At 33.3% G+C, this 27,721-nt stretch overlaps 1 protein-coding gene and 1 pseudogene across 4 annotated transcripts in view; one reads left to right on the top strand and one right to left on the bottom strand.

Moving 5' to 3' along the window:
- The window catches only part of NOX4 (NADPH oxidase 4), a 138,882-nt gene that overhangs the window by 49,197 nt on the left and 61,964 nt on the right, over window positions 1–27,721 (bottom strand). For all 4 annotated transcript variants that reach the window (XM_036220478.1, XM_016153168.2, XM_016153167.2 and 1 more), the window contains one exon: window positions 20,128–20,188. In XM_036220478.1, coding sequence (XP_036076371.1) covers window positions 20,128–20,188 — 61 coding nt within the window. The remainder of the gene's footprint in view (window positions 1–20,127; window positions 20,189–27,721) is intronic.
- On the top strand, window positions 23,953–24,071 carry LOC118603075 (annotated as a pseudogene).

Below are 27,721 nucleotides of genomic sequence, written 5' to 3'. Positions count from 1 at the left end.
CCAAACAGAGAGGTGGCTGTACTCTAGAATCCATGGAGCCAAGAAAACACAATTTATTTTTCTCCTTTCAGTACACTTACTCTTTGAGTTCATTTTTTAAATTATGTTATTGACTGATATGCTGCAATTTTTAATCAATGGGATGTTCATTTCAATGAAATGTCTAGTAAATTCTTCTGATGATATGACCCTTGCTTTTCAGTCTACTTTCCAATTTATGTAGCATCACATTAAACAAGTGATTTATAATGTTTCTCCTTTCCTCTTTCTTCCTCCATTTATTCCTTTCTTAAAAAGAGTCTTGAAAAATAAAATTTAAACCCCAAGAGCAAATGTAATGAACTTTACACATCAGGTAAAGAAGTGTTCAAACAGTTATAATAAATATAATATCTTTGGGTGCTAAAATTAATATAATTTAAAATTTTACTGAGTTACCTAAACTGATTTAAATGCAAAGAAAAATATAAATTCTTAACATGAAAACTATAATACAGCTATAGGTTTTTCCCTATTTATATAATAACAAATAATATTTTATTGTAAATGTGAAAGACAATCTCTAAAGATGACATTGCAATGATAGGACTAAATAAAACAAAGTAAACAAAAAAAACACCACACGCACATATACACAAAGAGAGAACAAATGTAGCAAATAAGAGATCACTTATAAAGCTACCCAAACTATGAATTCTATAATTAATATTCCTACATTTGGAGCATCCTTTAATCTGAATATTGTAAATGCAAGGAATCCCAAGAGAACATGAAGACACTTGAGCAGCTATCATACTGTGAAAAACAATTTTCACATAGGTAAAAAACAGAAAATATAAACAGTACCTTAAAAATGTCCTTTTTAAAAAATTTTTTATCACATATTCATAAATTCCTAAATGTGTACAATTAACTTTATCCCATAAATGTATGATTGTTTTTTTCTTTATGAGAATAAAAATAAATGATTAAAATACTCCTTAGAAAAATCCAAGTAAATGAAAAATTGTTTATAATTCCCACATTATTCCTCTAGCTTCCCAGATTTTTGCCTATCCACTAGTGAGTAAATACCACATTCTTTATCTGAAACTGGGAAAAACAGTCAAATGTATTGATGTTTCCTTTGTTATGTAGCAAAAATTTTTAAATAATAATTGTTCTCTGGCAGCAAAGTGTCACACCAGATGATTTGCTTTCTCAGTAGGCCCAAAGTCTATTTCTTAAGAAAATGGTAGTTATCCAAATAATAGGGCTCAGTCATGTCACAGGGCTTCTTAGAACATTACATTAAAGCCACTGAAAAAAAAAAATAAGAGGATTTTCTGCAAAGTGATATTCTGATGAGCTGACTAATGATGTGATAATGTCTGGACATAAGTTTCTGCCACTAGGGGATATATCTTAATTAACACAAGCTTTTGTAGACTTCCACCCACTCTTCCTTTCTCTCATTCAATCAACAAAAAGATTCTGAGACTACCAGACCTGGATGACATACTAAACATAATTACATTAATTTGAGTTAGCTGTACAATCAGTTGTGAGACAATATACTTAATTATTTAAAAACAAAGGTGAAAAAAATAAAATACTCTTTCCAATTTTAATTCAAACTTTTTTGTACAAATACTGTCACAAGTTTTGTATTTTCCTCTTTGTGGAAATGGCCAATGTGTAATCCTCACCAATATACAGAATGTAACAAATGTGATAGAGATTTGCATAACAACGAAAAAAATAGTATGCAGATGTATTCCTGGAATTAGAATAAAGTAAAATCTCCCTTCCACTATAAAAAAAAAAAATGGAAGAAAGGAAAATAAATAAATCAAGATAGAATAGAAATATAAAAGTGATGCCGATTATGCTATTCTTTTAAAACCTAAAAGTACTTTGCGTTTAGATGTGATCACAGTTACCTAATGGGTGTCTTTAACAAGAACTTAAGAAATTGTTTGCTAGAGGGATTCTGTCAAGGTTTTACCAACTCCAAATCATTGTTTCCTTCCAGGTAAATACTTACTTTTACCTCTTTATAGTCTCCAATACAAAAATTAACATTTTAACTACTTGAGTACTAGATTATAATGAGCAAGGAAAGAAAACCAGATAAAACATCTCTAAAGGGTGACAATGTTGCTCTAAAGAAATTTAAAAGAAGTTCTTGATATTTTTATTAATAGATACCAAACTTTCCCCTCTTTCTCTTGATGCTCATATTATACTATTTGCAAGTTTTAATTATTTTTTGTCAAAAAGCACAGAAACAAAATCCTTAAGGCACATGAAGCAGACCCACTAAAGACTTAACTTCAGCTTTTACAAAATAGCTAGTATATGTAACAGAGTATAGGAAGCTATGGAATAAATGTTGCAAAGATTTAGACACTATTCCCATATTCAAAACTAAAACAAGATCAGTATGTGATTACACCATAATATTTATTTGATTTTACGAGAAACATAGATTATCTCATACACATGAGAAAGGGCATACCAAAAAACAAATCTTTCTTTACTTACACAGTTTGTAGTACTCAGAAGCAATAGGCTATAACAGAAGACACCAAGTTGGTTGTCAGAAAGTGAGTCCTTTACCAATTTCTGTCTCTGTTCTTAATTCCTTTCTTTCAATTGATCAATGAGTCAGTCTGCTGATTGTAGTTATCTTTAAGTCATCTTTCAACTTTGAATCTCTTAAAGAATATACTGCTAAGGACAGGAAGAGAACCTTGCCAAAGTCACCGATAGGGAGGGTGGCCATATATCTTGGTTTGCCTGGGACAGTTCTGGTTTATGCTTGTTAACACCCTGATTAATTTAATATTCATCTCAGAATTTTATTTTTAATTAAACATTACTAATAAAATGTTCTAGGGTGCTATGCTTGATACAGAGGAGCACCTTCTGCCCCTGTGCCCCAAATTTTTCTTCTATGAAGTACCTGTCCAGCTATGGAGAATGGAATTAGCATGTAGCTCCAGCTTTCAGTTACATCAGGGTCTACCTCAGGGGCAGAACAAGCACTTTTCCTCAAACAGCTCATATCCAGCGACTGAACAAAGCAAGGATATTTTTGCCCTACACAGGATAACTGGTGGGTGATATTTGCTCCAGAGTTTCCCACCAGTTTAGCTGAGGCTTCATAGAGCAGCCATGGTTGTTCAACTTCTTTCTCTACCCAATCTCGTTTCCTTTCTCTTCCCTTCATAGGTGTTAAAACCCAATAGGCATTGTATATTCACAAATTCTGAGTCAGTTTCTGTGGAACCTGACCTGCAAGGGATGAGCTTCATAGATCCCTACTTTGTACACAGAATGTCTGCCATGTTCTCGGCTACTATTGAGTGAGATGCATGTACACGTAGTTAAATCAGGATAAATCATTCCTTTTCCATCTCTTTCCAGAGGTAATGTAACTAACACCTTTGTAGCAAGTAGAGGTGTTCATTGTTAAAATTAAATGCTCTCAGACACATATCTGGGGGAGACAAGTAGCATCTAGAGTGGGCTGACTGTGGGAAAAATAAACAAGAGGCCCTGCAGGTTACGTGTATACTAGCCAGTTGTGCCACGCCCTTTGATGCAGTCCATGAGATGCATAAAGCCATCATATCTTCAGGTGACAGTGTGAGAAATGTAAAAATTATAATTTAGGTTGATATACAAATCAATAGTAAACAGAGGTTAAACATGCTACCCTAACAAATACAGAGTAGCTTAAATACTTAATTAGTATTGTCCTTTACTATGATGTATAATAAACCATTTCAACAGTAATAAGCTAAAAAAAGATAATTTATAAAAAAAGCAAATAGTAAATATATTTTTCTTTTTCAAGAAAGTTGCTGATAAACATGTAACTTGAACAAAATGTTTATCAACATCTGCCATCACCCTTGGAAGCCATAATAATTTCACTGAACACATAAGAAGACTCAAATCTGTTGATGATGAATCATCATGTACTCCAAAGTTCACTCATTGTTTTATGAAAACTATGTCCGATGATAATAATTTAAGACAAAAATAGATAGAACATGCCTTACGTGATCAATATCACACACACACAGAAAGAAGTAACTTGACAATAACTGGGATCCAGATGACCTGGTCTCTGTGTGTAGTGTCAAGTTGAAGATTGCCTATTCGTCAAAAAATGATAAGGCAACTCTAATTTTATAATATCATTCAAAAAACAAATTATTAGTACATGAGAACGTTGGTAGGAAGAGAGAGTATATTCTAAGTGTTCACAAACATCTTTGACTCTCTTACACTTCTTTCACTGCTTATGTATCACAACATCCTCTACTGCAAGAAAGCTTTTACCGTCCAGAGTAAAGCTAAAGATTCGAGCTTGTATTCTCAAGTTCGGGGTAGGGGGTGAGGGGGATAGCCACCTGTTTCTTTTTTTCTTTTCTGTCCTATCTTTCTTCTCTACGCTCAATTTCCTGTTTTTTCTTTTCCTTTCTTCCTTCCTTCCTTCCTTCCTTCCTTCCTTCCTTCTTTTCTTTCTTCCTCTCTCTCTCTCCCTCTCTCTCCCTCTGTCTCTCTTTCTTAATGAAACTCAGACCCATCAAACAAAAATTTCTCTTTCTCACTTCTCTAGTCATTTTCTACCCATCCCCTCATTGCATCTTTTGAAAGTGAATTACAGGGAAGAAAGTGAGCTGGTAAAGACCACATTCTGATTAGTGAGGTAGAGGCTGGGGGCGCAGTCTTTGAACAACTAAACTTTAACAATGTTTATATAAATACAAAAGAATGGGGTATAACTACTGGACTTAAAGAAGAAACGATGGCATGAAAGGTAAATTTAAGACTAACAATAAAACATGAAAAACATTCCTCTATATCTAAAAGTACAAAACATCAAGAGTAAATTTTAAAAATTAACATAAAAGAGGGAGAAAAAGGAGATTGTATACATATGGGATTCTGACAGTAGCTAAGTATGTTTACTCCAATTACACGTTCTGGGGTTGGGGTGATTCAGGGACCACTGGCCCTAGAGTGGCACAGACTAAGCCAAAACTCCATTGAGTTCTCATAAGGCTTTATTGTTACTGGTCTAATACAGTAATGTTTTAGTTCCTTAGAAAATAGCTTTACTTTAGAGTCCATTTTTAGTTCCCCAAAAGTTGAATATTTCCTTTTCACCAATGCAGAGTCACCCTGCCAATGGCTGCAGTTACCCTGCCAAATGGCCGCAGGATAAGAGGATTATTTTATAGTTTAATTTTTGACATGTACAAGTGTCCTTTCTCAGAGATTTGACCATCCTTTTGTTAAAAGAGCTCAGAATCTATGAACTGGTTCAAGTCCGGGAATCGGATGAAGAGCTGTGACTCTTTATTGAGATGATTCAGTTCATATGTTTATTTGCTGTTCCTAGAGTTTTCATTTATAAAATCATATAAGACTTTACTAACTCATCCATTTATTTGAGTCCAAAGGGCACCTTGATCAGTTAGTCAACACCAAAGATCTCTACAGGGAAATCCCTTCTGATTATTGTTCCAGCCACGCCGCCCATTACAGTAATCACATCCACCTTGACTTTATTGATTAAGTGGTGCCTCTTAGTCCCTGCCTAACAAGGACCTCATCTTCTCCACTGAGTTCAAGGAGTCCACTTCAATGATGGCCTCTCTCACTTGTCATTCTCAGCCTGCAAACTGCCACCACAGAGTCTTTCAAGGGTTCTGGAATGCCTATCATGAATGCACTTCTCAAAGCTGTAGTGAAAGAATCCTTCATGGGAATTTAGCTAAAGTGTTGATTAGCTGTCATACATACTAAATTCTCTCAAGCACTGCAACCTCTCCAAGGTATTGGATAACTTCATTGACAATATATCTAAGACATCCAAAGCATATATACCGGAGTCAAGAATGAATATGTCTAAGGATTTGAGTTGAAAGGAAAAAGGGCATTAACTTTTATTTTATCAATATTTTATTTGCATTTTAATAGTACTTTTCTAAGAGTAATAAGTATTATTACTTAAAAAGTATACTATCACACACACACATAAAAATGTTTTTAAGGTTACTTGTCATTCCCACTCCCTGCATTATAGCTTTTGTAACACTGCCGGCTCCTCCATCTGCTGAGGAAGATATGACACTGTTGCAGAAACTCACCATGGGCACCTGGGTGCACAGGAAGATACAAATTATTTTTTTCATAACATCTAAGAAATATTATTTAAATATATAAAGAAAATATTCACATCTAAAATTTTTTTTTTTCAGCAAACATTTATTGGTCATGTACTAAATATCAGGCACCAAATTAGGTCCTTAATAAACTAAAGGTCTAATAAAGAACACACGTGTTATCAAAAGATATATACACTAAAAGTAAATAAGTTCTAAATGCATACTGCAAGAGTCCAGAAGAACAGAACAATCAACTTAGCTTGGACATGTTGGTGATAAAAAGCAAAAGAATCAGGAAAGATTTATTTTAAAGAAGTGAAACAAAAACCAAAATAGAAGTCCTGATCCATGGTGCTAGACGAAATGAATAATTTCACTAAAATTTTTTGCTGTTTTCTACATATCAACACCTAAAGGCAGAGAATTTTAAATTAGGAGTAAGATTAAAATTTTGAGTAGAAGGAACTTTTATCAATTAAATCATACTTCATTTATCCACTCTCAACAAACTTTTAAGTACCTATTATTTGCCACACACTATGAATAAAACAAATTCTTATTCTCAAGGGCAGCCCTGTTTATCACAAGGAAATGTCAGACAACAAAAGAATAGCAATGCCATTACAGCTACTTGAAAAAGAATTTAGAATGTAATTACAAAATTACTTTAAAAGAAAAAGAAGAGCTGTTCTCCTAGGGATTCAAAGAAATTAATGGTTTGTCAAAATTTGATGTTTATTTTCCTTAGGAAAAGAAATATGCACACTAATCTTAGAAAAACAAATTACTTCAAAAAATGAGAATTAAAGGGCAGACTTGGAGTAGCACATCTAAACCAACTAGAAAGATACTGAGTATAAATTTTCCTTTTCTGAAAAGTTTAAATCAAGTAAATGTCCTTTATTACCATGGTAACTCAGTATTGAATAACAATAGTTGCTACTTAAAATATTGCCTTGAAAGCAACATCAAAGTTTTTCAAGTTAATACTATTTTAGATGATTCAGAAAATCTAGTTGCAGAGCTAGAACATTTTCCTATTAAAGATACAGAAAAATCAGTTGATAAAATTCAAATGGAAGTGGACTGCCATTCTTGAAGAAAAAAAAAAAACTATCAGTTGCATGCTCTGGTTATATAAAACTGCGTTCTCTACAAATACTGAGGTCAATGTTAAAGGAATGTAAAAAACAGAATCTCATACTTGTCATATAAGAAAAACAAAACAAGCTCACACATGCAACTCAGAAGATGAGAACATGATGAGCACAATGAATATATAGCCCGAGCTAATAAAGAATAAGAACCTTACTACAAATAGAAACATAAAGAAACATGAAAATCCTATATTTGGCATATATCCTCTAAAATATTGCCTGTGAGATTTTCTCAACTATGGCAAAAATAATCTATTATCATTTCTACCTTCTGTGGAATTAAATTATCCATATTCTAGAATTTATTTCTCTGCAAAAAAAGTATATAGCTTTACATCAGCAATGAGCTGAGAAAGGAAAAAACAACTCCCTCAATGCCATATGCTGTAGGTAAGAAAACTGCACGGCTGACCTGCTCAAAGTCACACATCTAGCAAAAAGCAAAATATTAAATAAAAAAAAAAAAGACAAAAACAAAAACAACCTCTCAAAAACAAACAGTCCACTATTTTTTCCACTGTATCACACTGCCTCATTCTTGGGAGAGAAAATAGTACTCTTTTCTCTTCTCCTCCTTCCCTTACTTTCTTCTTGCCCAAGGATTACAAAATAAGAAAAAAGCCCAGCAGGATCATACACAATCTATATGCCTCCATACTGATGTTTTCAACATTGTAAGGTCTAAAGGTAGGCAATACAGTATTACACAAAGGAAAATTATTTAATGAATCCTTTTATTTTCAGAGGAAGCACAGTGATAAAAGTCTATTCCTTGAATACTCATTATCTTGGTTCCTACTTGTTAAACATACTATTTTAAAAAAAAAATCAAAAGCAGCTTTTGAAAAAACTGCAGACAGACTTCTTGGCCTCTAAATACACCAGTAAATCAATGTCTACAACTGGCTTTCTTATAAAATATAAATTCTCTTCTATTGTTACTGAAGCTAAACTACAACAAAAATCGACAAGAAGAAAAAAAGAGGTTCAAAAAAGCGAATGCAAATAACAGGCATTTTTGGATAGACACATTATTGCTACTAAGCTTTCCACAATCCACCTTTTAAAGAAAATATTATATTTTCATTTGTCACAGCAAATGCACTTTTTTAACAATGCAGACATTCAACAAAAGAAATACCTCAAAGCGATCAAGGCTCAGCTTGATACTAATTCAGTTCCTGCTTTTTACATAAATTCTGAATACCCCCTGGGTGCATATATTCAGGAAGGAATGGGCAATTTGATCCAAGATCCAAAGAAACTGGAGGTTTTCTTTTGTGTTTTTATTAAGTTCTAACCCAAAACCTTGGGCTAGCAAAATTAACACATGTACTATTGGGCCCTTTGAAGTCTATGAAAATCAACCATGCAGAGTCTTCTCTGTTCTTAAATAAAGGACCTCCTGGTCAAAGACCAAGTCGATAAAATGGTGGATTAGGGAAGAGCAACAAGCAAATAAATATATTAATTCACTTATTTCGTTAAGTTGTTTCATTTGATAAAATTGGGTTTTCCTTGACCCTCTGGTTTTCTTTTGCGTGGGCAAAAGAAGATTGCTTAGCCTTCCTTTAACCAAACCTTGCCCAAGCATTAAAGCCCAGCTCAAGTTCTCATTCCTTAAAGAGGCCTTCACAGAGTATGCCTCCCAGTAATAATCTTTGTTTTTATTTTTATTTTCAGTGTAGTAAGGGTAGGTACTGAAGTAAGGTTCTTAATCTCCTGTGGAATATAGAATAAAGTCCAAATTATTCAGCTTGATGCTAACCAGTCTTTTAAAAACTGGTTCCTACACACGTCTGCAGCCTGTCCTCTAACACCTCTCTCCATAAACTCTAAGCTCAGCTTCATTAACATCATATTGTTTCCTACAGATATCATACCTTTTATTGTCATCAGTGTTCTTTCCTCCTACAGTGCCCTTTTCTGCCTAGAAATCGCCTATGTTGTTGACCTGTTTTCTAGCTCAAATGAACCTTCCTAGGTCTATATGAATTTCTAAGTTCCCATGACGGAATAAGTTGCACCTTCTTAAAGAACCCTAATCATGTATTCTTGAGAGTAAAATGTCAATATTTTGCCAACTCATGAGCAGTGGATATTAACAAAGAACATTTTTGTTAATTGACAGGTGAAATACAATACATATTCTAATTAATATTTGTTTGAATACTATTATAATTTACTCTGTTCACATGGTTTATCCATTTCTTTCCTCAACTTATTTGTTCTTTAAATATTGAAGGTCTTAATGGGCATTTTCCATAACTCTGTTTCTGTTCAACTCCGTTTTTAGTCTTAACATAATTTTAAAATGTTTATTTAGTTAAATCTACTTACTTTTCTCCGTGAATTCTTCCAAGATAGAATGGCCTACCATATCTAGAGATTGGTGGCAATTTCCATTTCTTCTGAATCCTTTACAAATTACCTTTTTTATGTTAAAGTGTTTAACCTATTGGAAGTAATTTTTGGTCATCTAAAGAGTTAAATATTTTGAAATAGTTAAGTGTCAATTGCTTTAACTATTTACAAACTAATACTTGATATTGATTTATGGAGTTTCCTTTGGCCTATGATACATATTTTCATATATTAAAGGGTCTGTTTATAAGCTATTTTTCTTTGTTAATACATTCCTTGTCATTTTTGCTCTAGTACCACAATATTTAAACTATTTGAACTTTATAGGAGGCAGTGTAGTAAATTAGCACACAGTCTAGCATAAGATAAGCCTGAGTTCAAATCTAAACTCATCCACTTAAAAGCTTCATGTTCCTAGGCACATTTAGCCTTGGAAATTCTTTGTTTGTTTGTAAAGTTTATTTCATTTTCTAACATGTTTTAATAGGGCCAGTCCTATCTTGTTATACAAGAGTTTCTAGATTTTCTTGTTACTCATTTTTAATATTTTCTTCAGTTTTTTTTTCAAATAAGCGTTAATATATTTTTTTGATTTTGAGTTTTGATTTTGACTAAAATTATACTAAGCTTATAATTTATTTGGGGGAAGAATTAACAGTTTTACAACATTCAGACTTTGTATCTAGAAACAAAACATGTCGCTCTAAACTATTCTTAAAAAGTACCTTTCATTTTCTTCATATTGTTTGATTCTCAATACTCACTGAAGTTATATTAATTATTTATGTGACATTTTTGATAAGACAAAAATAATAAACACCAAATGAATGTCTTTGATAGGCTCAGGGAATATTTGGTTCAAAGTTTACAGTGTAAAGGCCAACACTTCCAGCTAAATAAATATAATTGCAATAAATATAATTAAAAACCTCTTTTTAAAAGATGATTTGGAAAATATTGCCTTCTGTTCCTGCTCTGTGGAAAAAGCAAGAGTAGGAATATTTATTCATGTAAATTCATTCCCAGACTTCAAAAAAAATGATGATAAATTCCCATTTCCATTGAGTTTGGATCACAGCCCTAGTTATCTTTTCCACTGTGCTCCCTGCCAACTTTGAAAGTCTGTATAATTGAGTACTATATCTCAACCAAGGAAGATACATATTCCAAACCACCACTGAATAGTCCACCATTACAGCATCAACAGAAGATCTGCACTATTATTGTAAAAGTGGAAAGTCAGAGGACTACATCACACACAAGAAGAAGAAATGGGGAAGAAAGGATGACAACTCACTTGAGTATTCCCAAAGGACAGTCCCATATTAATTTTATTATTATTTTTTTATTTGTCTAAAAGAGACTAACAGCAATGGCTAAAAAATTAGCTATGCTGCTAATTTACATCCAAAGGTTAGTTTAGCACAGCAGCATCCAATCGGAGGCATAGCTTTCTGCTAGGTGTTGTCACCGAAAGCACTGGGCTATGGAAAGTTTTCTATGCAGGTCTTCTCTCTTTTTCCTTTCCTCCTGATTATGCGGATAGCTGCACCCTGACATTTTACTAGTTTCTCAATAAAGGGGCAACAAAAAACAAGATCACTGTCTATTTTTAAGTTCTTTGCCACGTTGCAACTAACCATTTTAACTCTTTACTAACTCCACTAGCTATTCTGCGACTCAGTCTAAGTGCGTTTGTTGGGGTTCCTTAACATTCCATGTCCATTACTTAATTGCTACCTGCAAATTTTCTCAAAATCTCAATTCATGGAAGAGATTAGTTTTCCCATTCTAGTTAGATGTTTATGAAATCTCATCCTTCTCCTTTGCTAAAATTCAAAAACTCATAAGAAGAGTAGCAGCATTTTTGCTCGACACTATTCCCAATTGGATTCACAGAAAATAAGTAGCTTCCTTTGATATTAAGAGCTGTAATGTCTTAGGTGAGTTTATTTGGATGACATTAATTCATCAAGTTATAATTTTGTTTTAAAAATTACAATTTCTATAGGAAACAGGAACTATATTCACTTTGTTTCCTTTTATAAAATGCTTAGCAAGTGCATCAAACAAATGAGAACTTAAAAATATTTCTCACGATAATATAATGGAACAAAACCCTTGTTGTTCTGCCTTCTTTAAAATTATTTAGTCCATTAACACTAACTGACTTGGAAAAGTGACAAATATGTCCTTGGCCACCCAGTACATTATTATCATATTTTTGACATTGCTTAAGAAATTATGTTACCAAGAATATTCCTTACTGTCCTTACTTTCCTTCATTTTATTATATGAAGGAAAGTAAAATCAAGTAGTAAAATCAAGCAGAAAATAGTAGATAACAGAAAATCCAAACTTCTCTCAGGAACATAATAATTGATAATAAAACATAACAATTCATGCAAGTAAAACCACTTTACTATAATAACTCTACTTCTAGGTCCAGAAATTGTATAATCTTTTTATTTTCAAAAGTAGAGAGTAACATTTTTTTTATTGGATATAAAACAAAACTTTTGTATTTTCCCCTATCTTTGGGGTTGTAAAATGACTGAACTAGAATAAAACTTCATGAATAGTGAATTTCAATCATGTCCTAAGCAGTCTCTGTATTTTTGGTGACATTATAAGCTAGTTGTCGTTAACTGGAAAATGATAGCATAGACTTCATGTTCATACACTGAGAAAACAAGGGGAGAACAATGCATCCTCCCTCTTGAGAACAGATGGGCATTCAAATCGCAATATAAATTTCTCATTTCTCTGATAGAAAATTTTCCTTGGTTTCTGAGGCAATGAATTACGGAATTTAACCTCTGCTCATATTTATTGAATAATTCATTATATTATGATAGCAAATAGGTTATGTTAAATTCCATCAAATTAACTAATTATCCTCAGTGATTTCCACAGAAATTCAAAATAGACTAGAATCATAGTGTTCCATTATTCAAATAATATATACTTGAAAACATATGTTAATCCTCATCCTGACCCAGATCTACCTAGATGAATATACAAGTAATTGCATATGTATTTGCTAACTCATCTTTCACTGCTACTCACAGGCCAGATTAGTATTAATTCAATCGCTCTCAGAGCTCTGGGGGAATTTAGAAACAGGATGAATTTAGAAATAGGTCCATTTGCCATGTGCTTCTTTTTGAATATTAACTTTCTCTGCTTACTGTTCTACAATTTATATAGCAACTCAAAGAAGTTGGAGCCATCCCCAAACTTCTTTCCTGTATTTTCCCAGTAGGACAGTTTTTATAAGGTTAGCAGTAATTCTCCCTCCCAAAATTATTGTTTGGTCCTACTTCATTGGACACCATAGATCATTTCCTCTACAGAACTTTTTCCTTCTCAGCTTCCTTGACACTATGACAAATCTTTAACTTGCCATCTTTGCTTCTAACATGGTCTTTCTCCTTTGCAACTGTATAATACCGGCACGGTGAATCATACATATATAAGTGCAAATTTGATTTCAGTTCCTGTTTAAAACCCTTAGATTTTTCACCAACATCTTTAGGAAAAACACCAAGCTTCTTAGCAATTCCTACAAGCTCTTCTATGACATGACCTCTGGATACTACCACAGCCTGGCCTTCCAACAGCATGACATTTTTCTGACAATCCATGACAGTTGGCCCCCCTGAGCTATCATATCATTCAAGCTATTTTTCTCCTTGGAATAATCTCCCACTCTGGACATGTCCTAATTATCTCTAATAATCAGTTTGGCCTAGGAAGCCTCCCAAATCTCCCTCTCAGAAGCATCTGTATCCTCCATTTTGGTGGGCACAGTATTACATTTTATATATCTGACCACTGCCCCATGAGCTTCAGAGTTTTCATGAAGCAGAGGATATGTCGCTTGCTTGCTTTGTCTGTCTGTCTGTCTGTCTGTCTGTCTCTCTCCATATTAAAATGCCTCAGGGCTCAGTCCTCTATTATACTTCTTTTCAACCTATAAACATTCCTTAAATTAGTTACTCTTGATGGGACAATGCCACTTCTTAGAGATAGTTTTGAAAACTTATAGAGGCAATTTGGTTCTCATAATGATGATGAGAAGCTACCGAAGTTCAGAGAGTAGGCGTCAGAGATACAAGACATCCTACAAGGTTGTAGAGAATACTATAGGACAAGAACTTGTCTCATGTCCTGCATGTTTTAAAATAATTTGCTGGACATTCATAAAAAACTCATTTATAATTACAAAAAAAAATATGCTGAGTTTCTGCATAATTTAAATGCGCACTGAAATTTCCAGGATAGCAATCACTCTGTAAACGGAAGTAATTTTGTACTCTATTGAGTCTAGAACTTAACCAAAAGATGTTAACCATTTTGGAAAAGCACAACTTAAAATAGTGCTCAGAGTATTTCAATTATATTTCAATTATATTTAGAACTGTCTTATTCATGATCATTCTATATGTGGGTATAAGTCACCTATTTTATTAGGAATTCTAGTGCAGAAGTGTTTGGGAAATTTAAATATTGAATGTAAATCATTTATTACAAATTACTTTACTTTTATAGCTCCTTTATGCTAAGGTTAAGACAATATATTGATTTTTATAAAACATTTGTGTATATATCTATAAATTGAATTTTAAGAATGTAAAGTGGGAATATAAAATATTATAAAACAAGATGTTGGATATTACATGGTTGACAATACTGCCCTAGATGATCCTATCCAGCTTCAAAGCTTTAAATCCATGGATATATTAATGATTCCCAAGTTTAGATCTCTAACCCAGGTGTCTCCCTGACCTCTGGCCTCACATATGCAAATGTCTATTCAATCTCACTTCTTGGAAGTCTAAGAGGCATCTCAAATTTTAAATGTACAAAATTGAACTTTGAATGTCCACTCTCCCTCGCACCCCAATATGCCACAGTGTTCTTTATCTCAATAAGCAGCAGCACTATCCACTTGCTTTTAAAGCTAAAACCTTGGAGTTATCTTTGATTCCCAACCTTTCTTATAACCTACCTCCAGTATGTCAACAAGATCTGCCAGATATACCTTCAAAATCCATCCACTTCTCATGACCCAATCACTATTACCCAATGTATAACTAGCATTTTCTCTCATTTCAACATCAAGATCTCTCTGAACTCATCTCTGAGTTTCTACTCTTGCCCATGTCCATCATATTCTCTACATAGAAGCAGGAATTACCACCTTAAAATGTGAGTCAGACCCTAATCAAAATCCTCCAGTGGTTTTCAATAACATTTATAATAAATCTGAAGTCTGCAACTGCCGATCATATCTGGCCCATGGGTATTTCTCATACTTTACTTTCTACATTACAACTTGCTCAATTTTAGCAACACGGAAGTTCTCATAAATCCTTGAACGCAAACATTAGACTCCTTCGGGAATTTTACACATCTTCTGGATTCAGTGTTCTGTTCAGGGAGGCTCATCTGAACTACTGTAACGGTCTAGATCTAGCCAAATCAAGAGTGACTACATAATTTAAATAGAAGGTCTTTAATACAGAGAACTACCGACTCAGGTGAGAGGAGAATTGAGAAGCCAAATCAAAGAAGGTAAAGAAATCCAAAAAGTAGCAGCTACTATAATCCAAAGGGACTCGTAGGACATAGGGTATAGGTGAGGCTTCCAGAACCCATAAACCAGAACCATATGGCAGGAGACAGAACCACCACTGAAGGAGCTCCAAAATGATAATATATACCTCCCACCCACCCAATCAAAAAAGTTTGACCTGTTCTGCTACAATGTTTGGACTTCTTTTACCCCTTCTTCCTAAATACAGTCTAAAAACCAAACAAACGAAACAAAACAAAACAAAACCTTAGCCTGCTAATCACCAGGTAGTGCATATTAGAACAAAATGAATTGCTATTCAGATGTAGACTTTAAAATCATGCCTTTTATATTATTCACATTAAAATCTAAGTCCTCCTATAGCTTATAGTGCCCGATATGCCACTTACCTCTCCAAATCTCATTTTCTACTACTATCCCCCTCAGTGTCTGTATTCCAGCCCCACTGCCCTCCTTGGTGTTCCTGGAACAACCAAAATAATAATAAAAACTAAAAAATAAGATACAAATTCAAAATTAAAAAAATTAAAACCAAAAAAAATTACAAGTAAAAGGTAAGAAAACAAAAGTGATAGGACTTTGCACCTACTGTTTCCTTAGCCTAAACACACTTCTTCCTGAAATCTACCTGACTTACGTCCTCACCCACTTACATGTCTGCTCAAAAAGTCTGTAACTGAACACTCTATCTAAAATAGCACTACCACCTTCATCATCATTCTTACTCCCTTACCCTTCTTTATTTTTATTCATAGTACTTATTGCTGTCTAACGTTAAAATATTATTTTTTTGTGTGTGTGTTTGCTTGTTTGTTTGTTGGAGGTCTCTTCTACTAGAATACACTCTCTATGAGAGCAGGAACCTTATCTGTTTTGGTTAATGCTGTATCTCCAGAAACTAGTGCAAAATCTGGCACACAGAAGGTATTTAATAAATACTTTATTATTAGCCAAAATAACAAATAGTTTAAATGTTTTCTTCCACAAATCATTAACCCTTTTAACTTACTAGTCATGGCAACAAAAGCAATAACAAAAACAGTATTCGTAGCCACTCTTTTGTAGATGTGTCAAGTGATAATTTATATTTATTATGGATTTAGACTAAAGTTTATGCTACATAAACATGAATTATGTAAACTCCATGATGTTTCATACATTCAAATATGATTTGTGCTCTTCAAAGGCATCAGTATGCTCAAAACTTAGCATGGATCTCCTCTTTTGTCATATCCTTGAAAACAAGCTCAGTATTCAATAGGAGTACTTTTATGTTTTTGCTTTTTGCAGCAATCAAAAGCCACTCACAGATTAAATAGTGTAAGGTGGATGCCATAATTGTTCCAAAATATGTTGTCATTATAAAATAATTATTACTATCTTTTAGTGTAGTCATCATCTGACTTATAAGGAGTTCCCCAAAATGGAAAAAAAGAAAACACCTTTAAATACATTATACATATTCTTTTTTAAATCTGTTCATAAACAATTAGCCAGATGAAATATGAAACATGGCTAATATAGTGATATAGAAGTAAATAAAGATAGAGAGTTATCACCTCTTTTTTGGTCCAACTTTAACTAAAGTTTTTAGATTACTTGTACTATGAATATCAATGTATTATGTGATCACGGCAAATCCAGATTATATGGCCCTGTTTTCCCACTTTGAATCCTAAAAGTTAACCATATCTTTTGACTATACCAAGACTTTATAATAGACAGTATGGGAACTGACACCCAAGATTCAGGGAAAAGCTGTTATGTGACACATACAATGAGCCTTTGTTTCATGTTTATTGTCAATCCACTCATTATTGCACAGAAAAATGACAAAAATACTTAAATTAATTAAATGTGGATGTCAGCTATACAATGCTTTTGTAGTACAATTCAAACCTTTCTAGAGTAAGTTGCTATTTAGACCACTAAAATAACCAATGGTGTAACATTATCTTAGACATTATTCAATAGTAATATCTATGAAAAAAGTAATAAGACATTTTGGAAAGTTAGAAAGAGAATCAAACAAATGGGCAATTTGTGACCATATAGTTGAAATTGGAAAGCATGACTGATTCTAAAAGAACAACGAAATATTAATTCAATTCAAAGAGAAATCTATTTGGGTAATTCACTCCACCCCTTCTACCATCATCATTTCAAGAAGAAATATGAATTGTGTTTAAGAGGTTTAAAGAGTTTTTTAAATTTTAATGAGTCTTTCACATATTTAGGAGATGCAACTAGAGACCTGGGTAAAATAAAAAGCTAAACAACAAATATGAAATTTTGATGCCTCCTTGTTCTGTGCCATAGAACTGTTTCATTTGCTTCTTGGACACTTTGCAGCTGGGTGTGGTTAATTCATTAGTCTTAAGAAAATCATGCATGGGATGGTCTCAAACCTGTCTATTAGACCTGCCCAGTCAGAACATATTATAGGGAAGAAAAAGTTACTGAAAAATACCTCAAAGCCAGTTTTCAAAAGTAAACCTCTGATATTCAAACACTTAAGAATCTCTTTGGGATTTCCTGTACCTTCTGCTCTTAACACAAAACTTTAATCAATTCTTTCAGAATAAAAACCAGTGATCTTTGGTCTCAGGAATAATGTTACCATTTTTCCTTCCATAATTGTAATTACATTGGTTTGAGACAGCTAAACTGGTTAGGTTTTTTTTTTTTTTTTTTTTTTTTAACTTAACTGCCAGATAGCAACAGAATTATTTACCAGTTCTCTGCATAAATGTTTGGTATTTTTTTTCCAAAATCAACAAATATTTGAAGTCAATGACAACAAAGGTCTATTAATTAAAAATTATCTGACTGGAACTGAACTGTGAATAGGATGATCTTGTTTCTCTCTTGGTGGCATAGTACATAAATGGAAGGATACAATTAAAACTACTAAGTGTTCCTAATAAAAATTAAAATAAATGAAATAATTTATTTTAATGAGCTACTGACAATAGAAAATAACTTTGTGAAAAAACTCACTAACAATAGCTAGTAATAAACTATCATAAAGTTTCTGCTTACTCTGATGAGTTAAATTATATCTTCATTATGCTTGTTTCCCTTTAGATGCAGAATTCTATCAATTACCATCCATTATTGAACTTAATTTTTACTATATCGTAATTCTTACCAGAGAAGAACATCACTCATTCTTTATTTGTCAAATGGTGCAAAACAAGTGTGATTATATCAATCAGTTATCATGAGAATTACAGCTTCCATACTACACTGGTATTTTTCTAACAATGGACTACCATGATCTCTTTGAATGCTATCACATGAACAATAGCTATTTAAGCTTGATTTTTCATGATTCCAAACAGGTCATCATTGCTTAAAGATCTTTTGATTAATTTCCTTGTTTGCGCATGAGATCCAATGTTGCATATTTTCTCCATTTTCTTCAAGTCTCCAATTATAAGCCAGCTGCCTTTTCTATAGACAAAGAATTTTATGCTATTTTTTGACTGTTTGATATAATCTCTTTCAACTGTCCTTCCTAAAATATTTGTTTTATTAAACAATATCTTGTCTTTTTCTGATTTTTACAGAAATTAGTTCCTCCCTTCTGATGCTAATTTCTCATCCTGTGCTTACACATCAATTTTTCCTACTTCCCAGTTTCCATCCCTACTCCACCACTCACTCCTTCTCCTCTGCCCTTCAGCATCAATGTCTTCCCCTGATTTTAATTGATCCAACAATCAAGTTAAAAATACTACTTTCATTATGCTCCAAATTCTTTGATAGTTCCCTAGCATCTCTAATTATTCTATTATCTCGTCGAGGCATTCAAGATCTTCACCAAGATCAACTGACTCTAAATGGGTTTTCTATGCTACTCCCAGAACAAAATCTTTGCTTCTGCTAGCCTGATTTAGGCTTAAATATGGTTTAATCATTATCTTCCCTGATTTTTGACAATGCTGTGAATTTCACTTAAATGACCTACTTCTTTTCTCATTTGCTTTATTTTCAAGGTTCAGCTCAAATTCTATCTTTTCTGTGACGCTTCTCTTATAGCTCTAAACTATACTGATTCTATCTTTTTCTGATTCTTTGTAATTTTCACAAATCCTACTTAACAATCAGTTACGATTTATTTTTACTTATATCTATATTCATGTTTATTCTTGCATCCTTTCCTTTGAGTAACCAACCTAAACAACCAGACAACAAGCTAAGATTTACTGAACACTCGCTTGCCAGTCACTCTGTTGGGTCAAGGGAATGTAAGAATGAATAATGTTTCTTTTGTTTTTTCAGAACTCTTAACACATTCTCTCAGGTAATAAAAAGGTATTTATTGAATAAATGAATAAAATGTAACCACTAATAGGCCTATTAAAAATGACCACTATTCCAAAGATATTGTAGAGCTGATAATACCACAAAAAAGGTCAAGCAAGAAGTGGAAGATTTTTGTTTAATATCAATCCCAAGTGTTGATTATTTCAAGAGCAAAACCAACCACTAATTTTAAAATCATGTTTTCTAAGAAGCATATTTTAGTGTTCCTATTATTGCCAGTGCATCTGACAAGTGGGCAGAAACCTATGATTTGTAAACACAGTGAACAATACATTATTAACAATTACTAATATCCAAGATATTCTAATTCTTAAAAATGCATCTTATAAGAAGAGAACATAAATATCAAAACTATACAAGCAAAGAAAGAAAACAAACAATAGCTTAAAAACACATACAAATTTCTATACATGCTGGTAATTCCACTATTTAAGCACAACAAAATTTTTGTATGACTCATTATTTTCAAAGCATATATCTTAAAACTCTATGTTCTACATACCTGTCCAGTCTCCTACTATTTTAAAGTGGATGCCAAATGTTGCTTTAGTTTCAGTAGGACACTAAAAAACAAACAAACAAAGAAACAAACAAATAAATAAATACTAGAATCAATTCAGAATAATAATTATGTATTGCCAGGTATCATTGAATACAATGTTTATTCTTATAGCAAAGCCCCCAAATCAATAGAAAATAGGAAGGAATGGACTAAAAATGTATAGATCCCCATTATTGGAAGAAAAAAAAAAGAAATGTCAACCAGTCAATATTAAAACACATTTCTCTACACACTCATAGGTATTTATATAAAACATAATACACACAGTCTAAAACTGCTAGTATATTACCTCTAACTACAAATCTTGCTTAAATATATTTTGAGTTAAGATCTCTGAGAGGATATGGCTTTTAACTACAAAGGAAGAAATGGATACTAGTAATTTTAGTGTCTTTTTTTCTTCAGATATTATTACGTACTTCACATCCTAACAAATTCCAGAAAAATATTATATAATTTAAATATTATTTATAGTATTAAAATATGTGATTTATAATTATGACTCGAATATTTAATATATTTTATTTAAATTGTTTTTTAATAACTATGAGATTAATCAGTTTTGTCATCAGTCAACCTCCAAGTAAGATTTTGTGATCTGTAAAAACCACCTACCATTTTTACTTCGTACTACTTAAGGCTGGCCAGAGCTTCTATGCAATAAAAATTATAGTTCGCAGAAAGCAAGAATTCCAACAGAGTTTCAAGCTACCAACCTGACTGTCCATGGGTTGCCTGATGTTTACCCCATTGACTTAGGTTATGAAAAGAAAATGTAAACCAAGAAGATATCAGAATAGGGAGCAAAAAGGTTTGTCTTTGTGTGACAAAGTGTGCACCTGACTTGATTTAATCTCATAATGTATTCTGAAGGAAAACATGTATTTATGCCAAGTACTCATATCTGTTTGATTCCTTCAGCACAGACATTGTAAAGGATATTTATATATGATGTTAAACATCTTCTCAGCTCTTAAAGGAGCCTATAAACCTTATTCTTTTAAGAGCTGGCCAAATGTATCAGTATAGCTTTAAATACTAATGTGGTTTCAAATAGATAAAACACAATGTTTTGCTCTCAAATTCTTGGGAATGATGGCTTTATAAATTACTGATACTTCCTCAAACTAGCTAAAAATTAAGAAGAGAGCTTTTTACATAGTTTTTGCCCAATCATATCACTGCTGATTTGAAGGGGCCCTGCACAGAATAACACACAGAATGGCTTCGGCATGTATGGTTTGAAACAATGACTGAAGATTTTAGAATCATATTTTAGTAACTTTGCACAAATAATGTTCAGATTCACTAATGTTGCTTAAAGTACAGTGTAGTTATTCTTTAGTGTTTCCTTACTATCTTTCAAAGAATGTTTAGAAAACTTCTCAAAGGGAAGAAATAATAAAGTATTGATATCTATGGCTATCTTGTTTTTTCCTAAAACATTAATAAAGAAATATGCTCATGACCATTTTTAGTTTAAAAAGTTGCAAGATAATATGTGTAGATAAAATCACATTATTAAAATAAAAAACAGATATTAGTGGGGTTTTTTTCCATACATAGAAATAAGTTGAGAATATATAATACTCTATTTGGAACAATAACTTCTGATAAGTAAAATTAAAGAAGAAGAAAATGAGAATTCATTTCACACACATCAATTTTTAAAAATTTTATTATTAGCCTTTGTAGTTTTTAATTTTAAATATTTTAAAAAATTAAATCTAAAACTAAACATTAAAATATTGCTGAGTCTTTCTTTAGGCTCACTTAAGTTCCTTAGATGAAGAGAACGTAGTTTGGCTTATGGTGACCTTAATGTAAGTAGTAGAATATAGAACACCTAGTTTAAGAATAAGAAAATAAAATGACAGAATTTATGACAACATATTTGGGTTAAGGTGTACTTTGCTATCCTGGAGAAAAAATAATAATTTTTTCTTCAAATTATTTGTTCAACATCGTATTGGGTTTTTAATGTGCTCGAAAGACTAATGATTTTATAACAGTCCCACAAAAATATAAACAGATATTATGTAATTGTCTTACATTTGGGAACTAAATGTAAAAATGATGTCACTGCACAAGGATTTACTCAACATGGAAAAGAAATTTAAAGCCACAGTGCTTGTTTTTGAATTTATTAAACCAGAGAAAACGATCCTAGAACATGATGTTCTTTAACATTATTGCCAGGTCTTTATTTTTAACTCCTTCTTTGAAAGCTCTTGTTTCACATTTTATGCTCCTGTTAGACATTTTCACCTGAAATTCATTCTAAATGTAATATATATAAAATTTCTGTTACCTTACTTGCCAAGTTATCTTCTCCTTCTCATTTCCCTGTGTCTGGACATGCACCCTACGCATCCTTATCAAAACAGAGGCTCAAATTTCAGAATAATACTGAGTATCTCCTTTTGCCAGCATTTAATTTTCAAGTCCTTGCAAATAATCTTACCAAAGAAAGTTTATGACTGAAGTAATATCGTATTGATTAACCTTTTGTGTCCACATGAGGAAAAACACCCCCCTTCTTTCTTTCCTATAGTCTATGACCAACAACATCTGTTCCAAATTCTTTCCAACTTTATATTCCATGTTCCTTCTTGATTCACTCTAATCCAGCTAACCCAGCATGAATCAACTAACACATTTTCCTGTCCCTTCATTTCCTCACTTGCTAGTTTAGTCATTTAGAATGACTTCATTCCCATTTCTTATATTGAACCTTAGCAATTCTTTAAGGCCTCTTAAATGCCATGACTTTCATAAAGAAACTCTTATTTTCCCTCCATACAAATTTCTCACTTCACAGAAACCCTATATTATCTGATTTTTATGCCCTTTCTTACAGTCTATCTCTTTTATGTAATTTATCCATACATTCAATAACAATGTATTAAATACACAAAATGTTCCACAGATTATACTAAGAGTTCATGCAATTTCACAAATGAGGATAGTTCTAAGAGTAAGTAAGGAGATAATGAGCCAGGAACATAGAATCCATCGTAATTAATGTAGCATCATGACTCTAAACATTTTGACAAATATAACATTTTAATGTTTACTTGTTTACTTGATAGAAAAATACTGTTTACTTGTATACGTGCATGACGAAATTACACTCAGTATTAAACAGAAAGATTCTGGAGGAGTATATAAATGAACTTTTACTAACTTTGATAAAATGTGTGAATTTATCTTATCTCCCTCAAAAAAACAAAACATTCAATGACAGTTTAGAAAAATAAAAATGGAAACCTCAATAGAAAGGTGAAATGGAGAATGATGACAATAATGAAGAGGTGTCACAAATTTTGAAAGGTGAAACGTAGATAAGATGGTGCTTTGGGAACTGACTCAACTGAAAAAAAACATACAAAGTGGAAATTCCACTACCGTCAAAAAGGGGATCACCTTGACAAGCAAGCCCATCTTTCCCTCACAACTTTGAGACATTTTAGGTCTCAGAGATAATAGAAGGGACCTGGGGTTGGGAACTCGTGATTTTAAAAAAAAAAAAAGGTGGATAATGTGACCCCCAAGCGAGAGCCCAGCAACTACTCCTCATAAACTCAGAGACAAGTAGGTGAGACAAAAAGGGCTCTAGATGCAGGAATGCCCAGCACAGGGGAAAGTAGGGCTCAGAATGCCATGCATTCACTCAGCAAATATTTTTAAGAAGCACACTAAGTGCCATCTCAAATTTACCTATTCAAAACTGGGCTCTACAAATTCTCCTCAGAACTTGCTCTCCTCTATGGCCATGCCAACCTGCACAAGCCTGATCCTGTCTGATCATGGAAGCTAAGCAGGGTCGGGCCTGGTTAGTACTTGGATGGGAGACCACCTGGGAAGACAAGGTGCTATAGGCATGAAAAATAAAGGATTGTAAACTGACAAGGTACTTGCAATCTGTGAGGTCAACCCAGGGTTGCCTGGCAACTTGCTCTCCTGAGAGCCTTTCCTATTTCAGTTAATGCAGCTCTAATGGCTCAGACCAAAAAGTTTGACAATAAGCTTGACTGTGCTATTTATTTCGCATTCCAAACCCAGTCTATCAAAAAATCCTGTTAACGCTAACTTTAAAATATGGTAAGAATCTGATATTTTTCACCAGCTTCACTGTCACCCACCCCCGGTCTGAACCATCATCATACCCCAACTGGATAACCATAATAGCCTCCTCACTGGTCTCCCTGCTTCTGCTCCTGCTTCCCTTCATCTAATCTTAACTCAGCAGTTAGTGTGATTCCGTTAAAAAGTAAGCCCGATCACGTCATTCCTCTACCCAGAACCCTCCAATGGCTCTCTTCTGACTCAAAATAAAAGCCAAAGCCCTGCAACATCTTATAAACCCTACATAATATGACTCCTCAGGACTTCTTTGACATTATCTCCTATCATCCTGCCTTTTTCTTAGCGTACTCCAGCCGCACTGGCCTCTACATTCCCTCTTCCATTCACACACATACACACACACATACTCACACTCACACAGATGCAAGTCAATACATATCAAGGGAAAAACGAAGGGTAAAAACTGCCTGGTTTATGAACAAAAAAAACGACCCGAAATATCCATTTAAAAAAATGATATGAAATTCAAACTACTGAATTTGTGATCATTGCACGTTTTATGATCTGATTTTCATCTTTAAAAAAATCATCCTAGTTGCTTCTTAAGATTAACTGTTAGGTAAGTAAGGGCAGACAGAAGGATACCAATTAGGAAGCTATCCAGATGGTAGTGGATTGGACCTGTGTGAGTGCTATGGGAATTGTGGATATATTCTCAAGGTACAGCCAAGAAAATTTGTAGACAGTTTGTTACTATATATTTTTAAAGGATAAAAGTCAAGACTAAAGTCCAGGTTTTTAGCCTGACCAAATTAGACAATGAGCTGGAACTATCTGAAGAGGGGGAAGACTATGGGCGGAATAGGATTGGGAGGTTGAAGATTAGGAGTTCAATTTTAGACATGTTAACTTAAGATGTTCTTTAGACATCCAAGTGAAAGTTTCTGGCGGACAGTTGGATATATGACCCTGAACTTTGGAGTTGGAGTCTGGGTTGGAAATATAAATCTGGGAAATGATAGCACAAAGATGCATCAATAACATTAAATAAGATCACTAGAGAAATGAGTTTAGCCAGAGATGAAAGGGGATTCCAGGAATGGACACTGGAGTGTTCTCATGTTTAGAGGTCACGGGGAAGGCAAGGAACAGGATTTTTAAAAAAGGTAAAAGTAGCCAAAAAATTAAGAGGAAAAAACAGGTAAGTGGATATCCTGGAAGCAAAATGAAAAAAAGCAAGTGATCAGCTATGCCAAATGCTGCTGAGCGGTTAGGCCATTGAGGTTTGGGAAATGACTCTTGAACTTAGCAATAACATGGTTATTGTTGACCTTGGAAATAAATGTTTTAGTAGAGTGTTATGGGCAAAAGTTGGAGGATTTAAGAGAGAATGAGAGGAAAGGAACTGAAAAACTGAGAAAAAGGGGAGAGGCTGAAAAGAGATGTGAGTCCAAAAAGGGCTTTTATCCATCATTTTCTCTTTGGTACCTAGGTAGAAGGAGGCATCTGAAAATACCAATTGAGTAAATCAAGTTTAATATTAAACAGCTGGTTCACTCTGAATATATTGTCCTATTTAAGTTCATATTTATCATATAGGCTCTCATTAGGCTCTGAAGAAATATTTTCTTTTCCCCTGGAAAAAAAAGCCAAACTAGAGCAATCAGATGATGCTTAATTTTCAGAGAATTCGGACGTCCTGTTATGTTTCATGAACATTAGTGACCTTCTAGGGCAATTTCCATCACTATACCTGGTTTAAGGTTAAAATGTAGTATTGCCTTGCTATCTATCTGAGCTGAGTTTCTAAGCTGTCCAAGCAAAAGATTTGTGAAATCCTAGAGAAAAGCAATTTTTAGGAATTAGATAGATGACAGCAAGACTCAAGATCTAAAAAGCTAAGGTAGATTTCCTGCTTGTACTTAAACTCATGCAATTACACATAAATAATAACAAAAACAAAAAACACACAAAAAACATTTCCAGTCTTTAAGAGATCCATAGCCACTGTCTGGTTTTTATTGAAAACTGGAAAAACTATTCCCAAAGTGACTATTTCCAAAATGATGGCAAGTGCAGGCATGCTATGTAAAAGTACAGACAATAACAAATTAACAGCTAGACTTGCCTCTGACTCATGGAAAAATATGTGAAATCAGGTTATCCAAGCTTAAAAATAATGAATCATACAACTTAGAGTACAGATGTCAGGAAAGTACATGTGTAATTGTGAAAATGAAAAGATAGAGATATTTATGTAAACAAATCTATTACTACCATAAAACAGCAGATTCTGCATTATTTCAATTGAGAATCCATGAAATTATTAATGAGCCTAATTATTGTCTACACCAGCTAAATACTAAGAAATGCTACATTTTGTAGTAAGCAGTAGGTTTCATATTTTCTAAAGTACAGGCTTTTTAAAGTCATATCTGATTTATACATCTAAATTAGATGAAAGCATACCTTAATTAATACAAGATGTATTTTGGTAGAAAATCCAAACTTTGATAATTACGGAGCATAGCTGAAAAATACTTTAAGAGATCTACTACACAGTTGAAGAACAACATGTAAAATTATACCCAGGCTTTATGCAATAAAGGTTCATTATTCATCTTAACAGCTAGTAAACCACAAGAGGCAAATAAATCATCAGTCCCCGAAATGACATCAGTATGTAGCCACAGCTTAGTCACTGCATGCTGCAGAACAGGGCAAAAAAAAAAAGTCAGTTAATCCTGTCTTGGTTCTACACTTGTTATCTGAAACAGCTAGCATAACAAAAAAAAAAAAAAAAAAAAAAATGCAAACCACACTAGCCAAGGTGACATGGAGAGTAACAACAACAATGGAGAGGTGTCAATAAATTTTGAAAGGAAAAATGTGGATGAGACTGTGGAATAACAACTTCTAACCTACTGAGAACTTACTATATGCCAAGAATCATACTGAGCACTTGATTATATCTTTTTAATTCACATTCAGAGTAACTCCATAGAGAATTTATTATTACTATGCACATTTTATAAAGAAGCAAACCAAAGGTAAGTATGTTAATTATCTTGTCCATAGTCATAGTACTAATATATGGGGCCTCCAACCCAAGCTGTCTGAAATTCCAAAATCCATCGTCTAAAACTACACAATTCCCTCGGATTTCCATCAGTCTCGTGAGCAAGCATGTGCCTGCTAGTTCTGCCCTGAGAGAACGCAGGTGCAATAGCAGAAAACAATCACAACTTCCTGAGAAAACCCGTCAAATCATCATGTCATCCTTGTGTAGGAAAGTTTATGTCAAGAGTAAGAAATGCTGAAGCACCTTAAGTAATTAAATCTCCAACTTTTGGGTTTCTAATTAAACCAGTACTCAAAACTGTGATCATTGCATATTTATAGATTTGATTTTTTTAATACGTACTGGTACAGTATATGAAAATAC

Source organism: Rousettus aegyptiacus, unplaced genomic scaffold, assembly GCF_014176215.1.
Source record: "Rousettus aegyptiacus isolate mRouAeg1 unplaced genomic scaffold, mRouAeg1.p scaffold_m13_p_5, whole genome shotgun sequence".
NCBI classification, from domain to species: Eukaryota; Metazoa; Chordata; class Mammalia; order Chiroptera; family Pteropodidae; genus Rousettus; species Rousettus aegyptiacus.
This window is presented reverse-complemented; position numbering and strand designations above follow the sequence as displayed.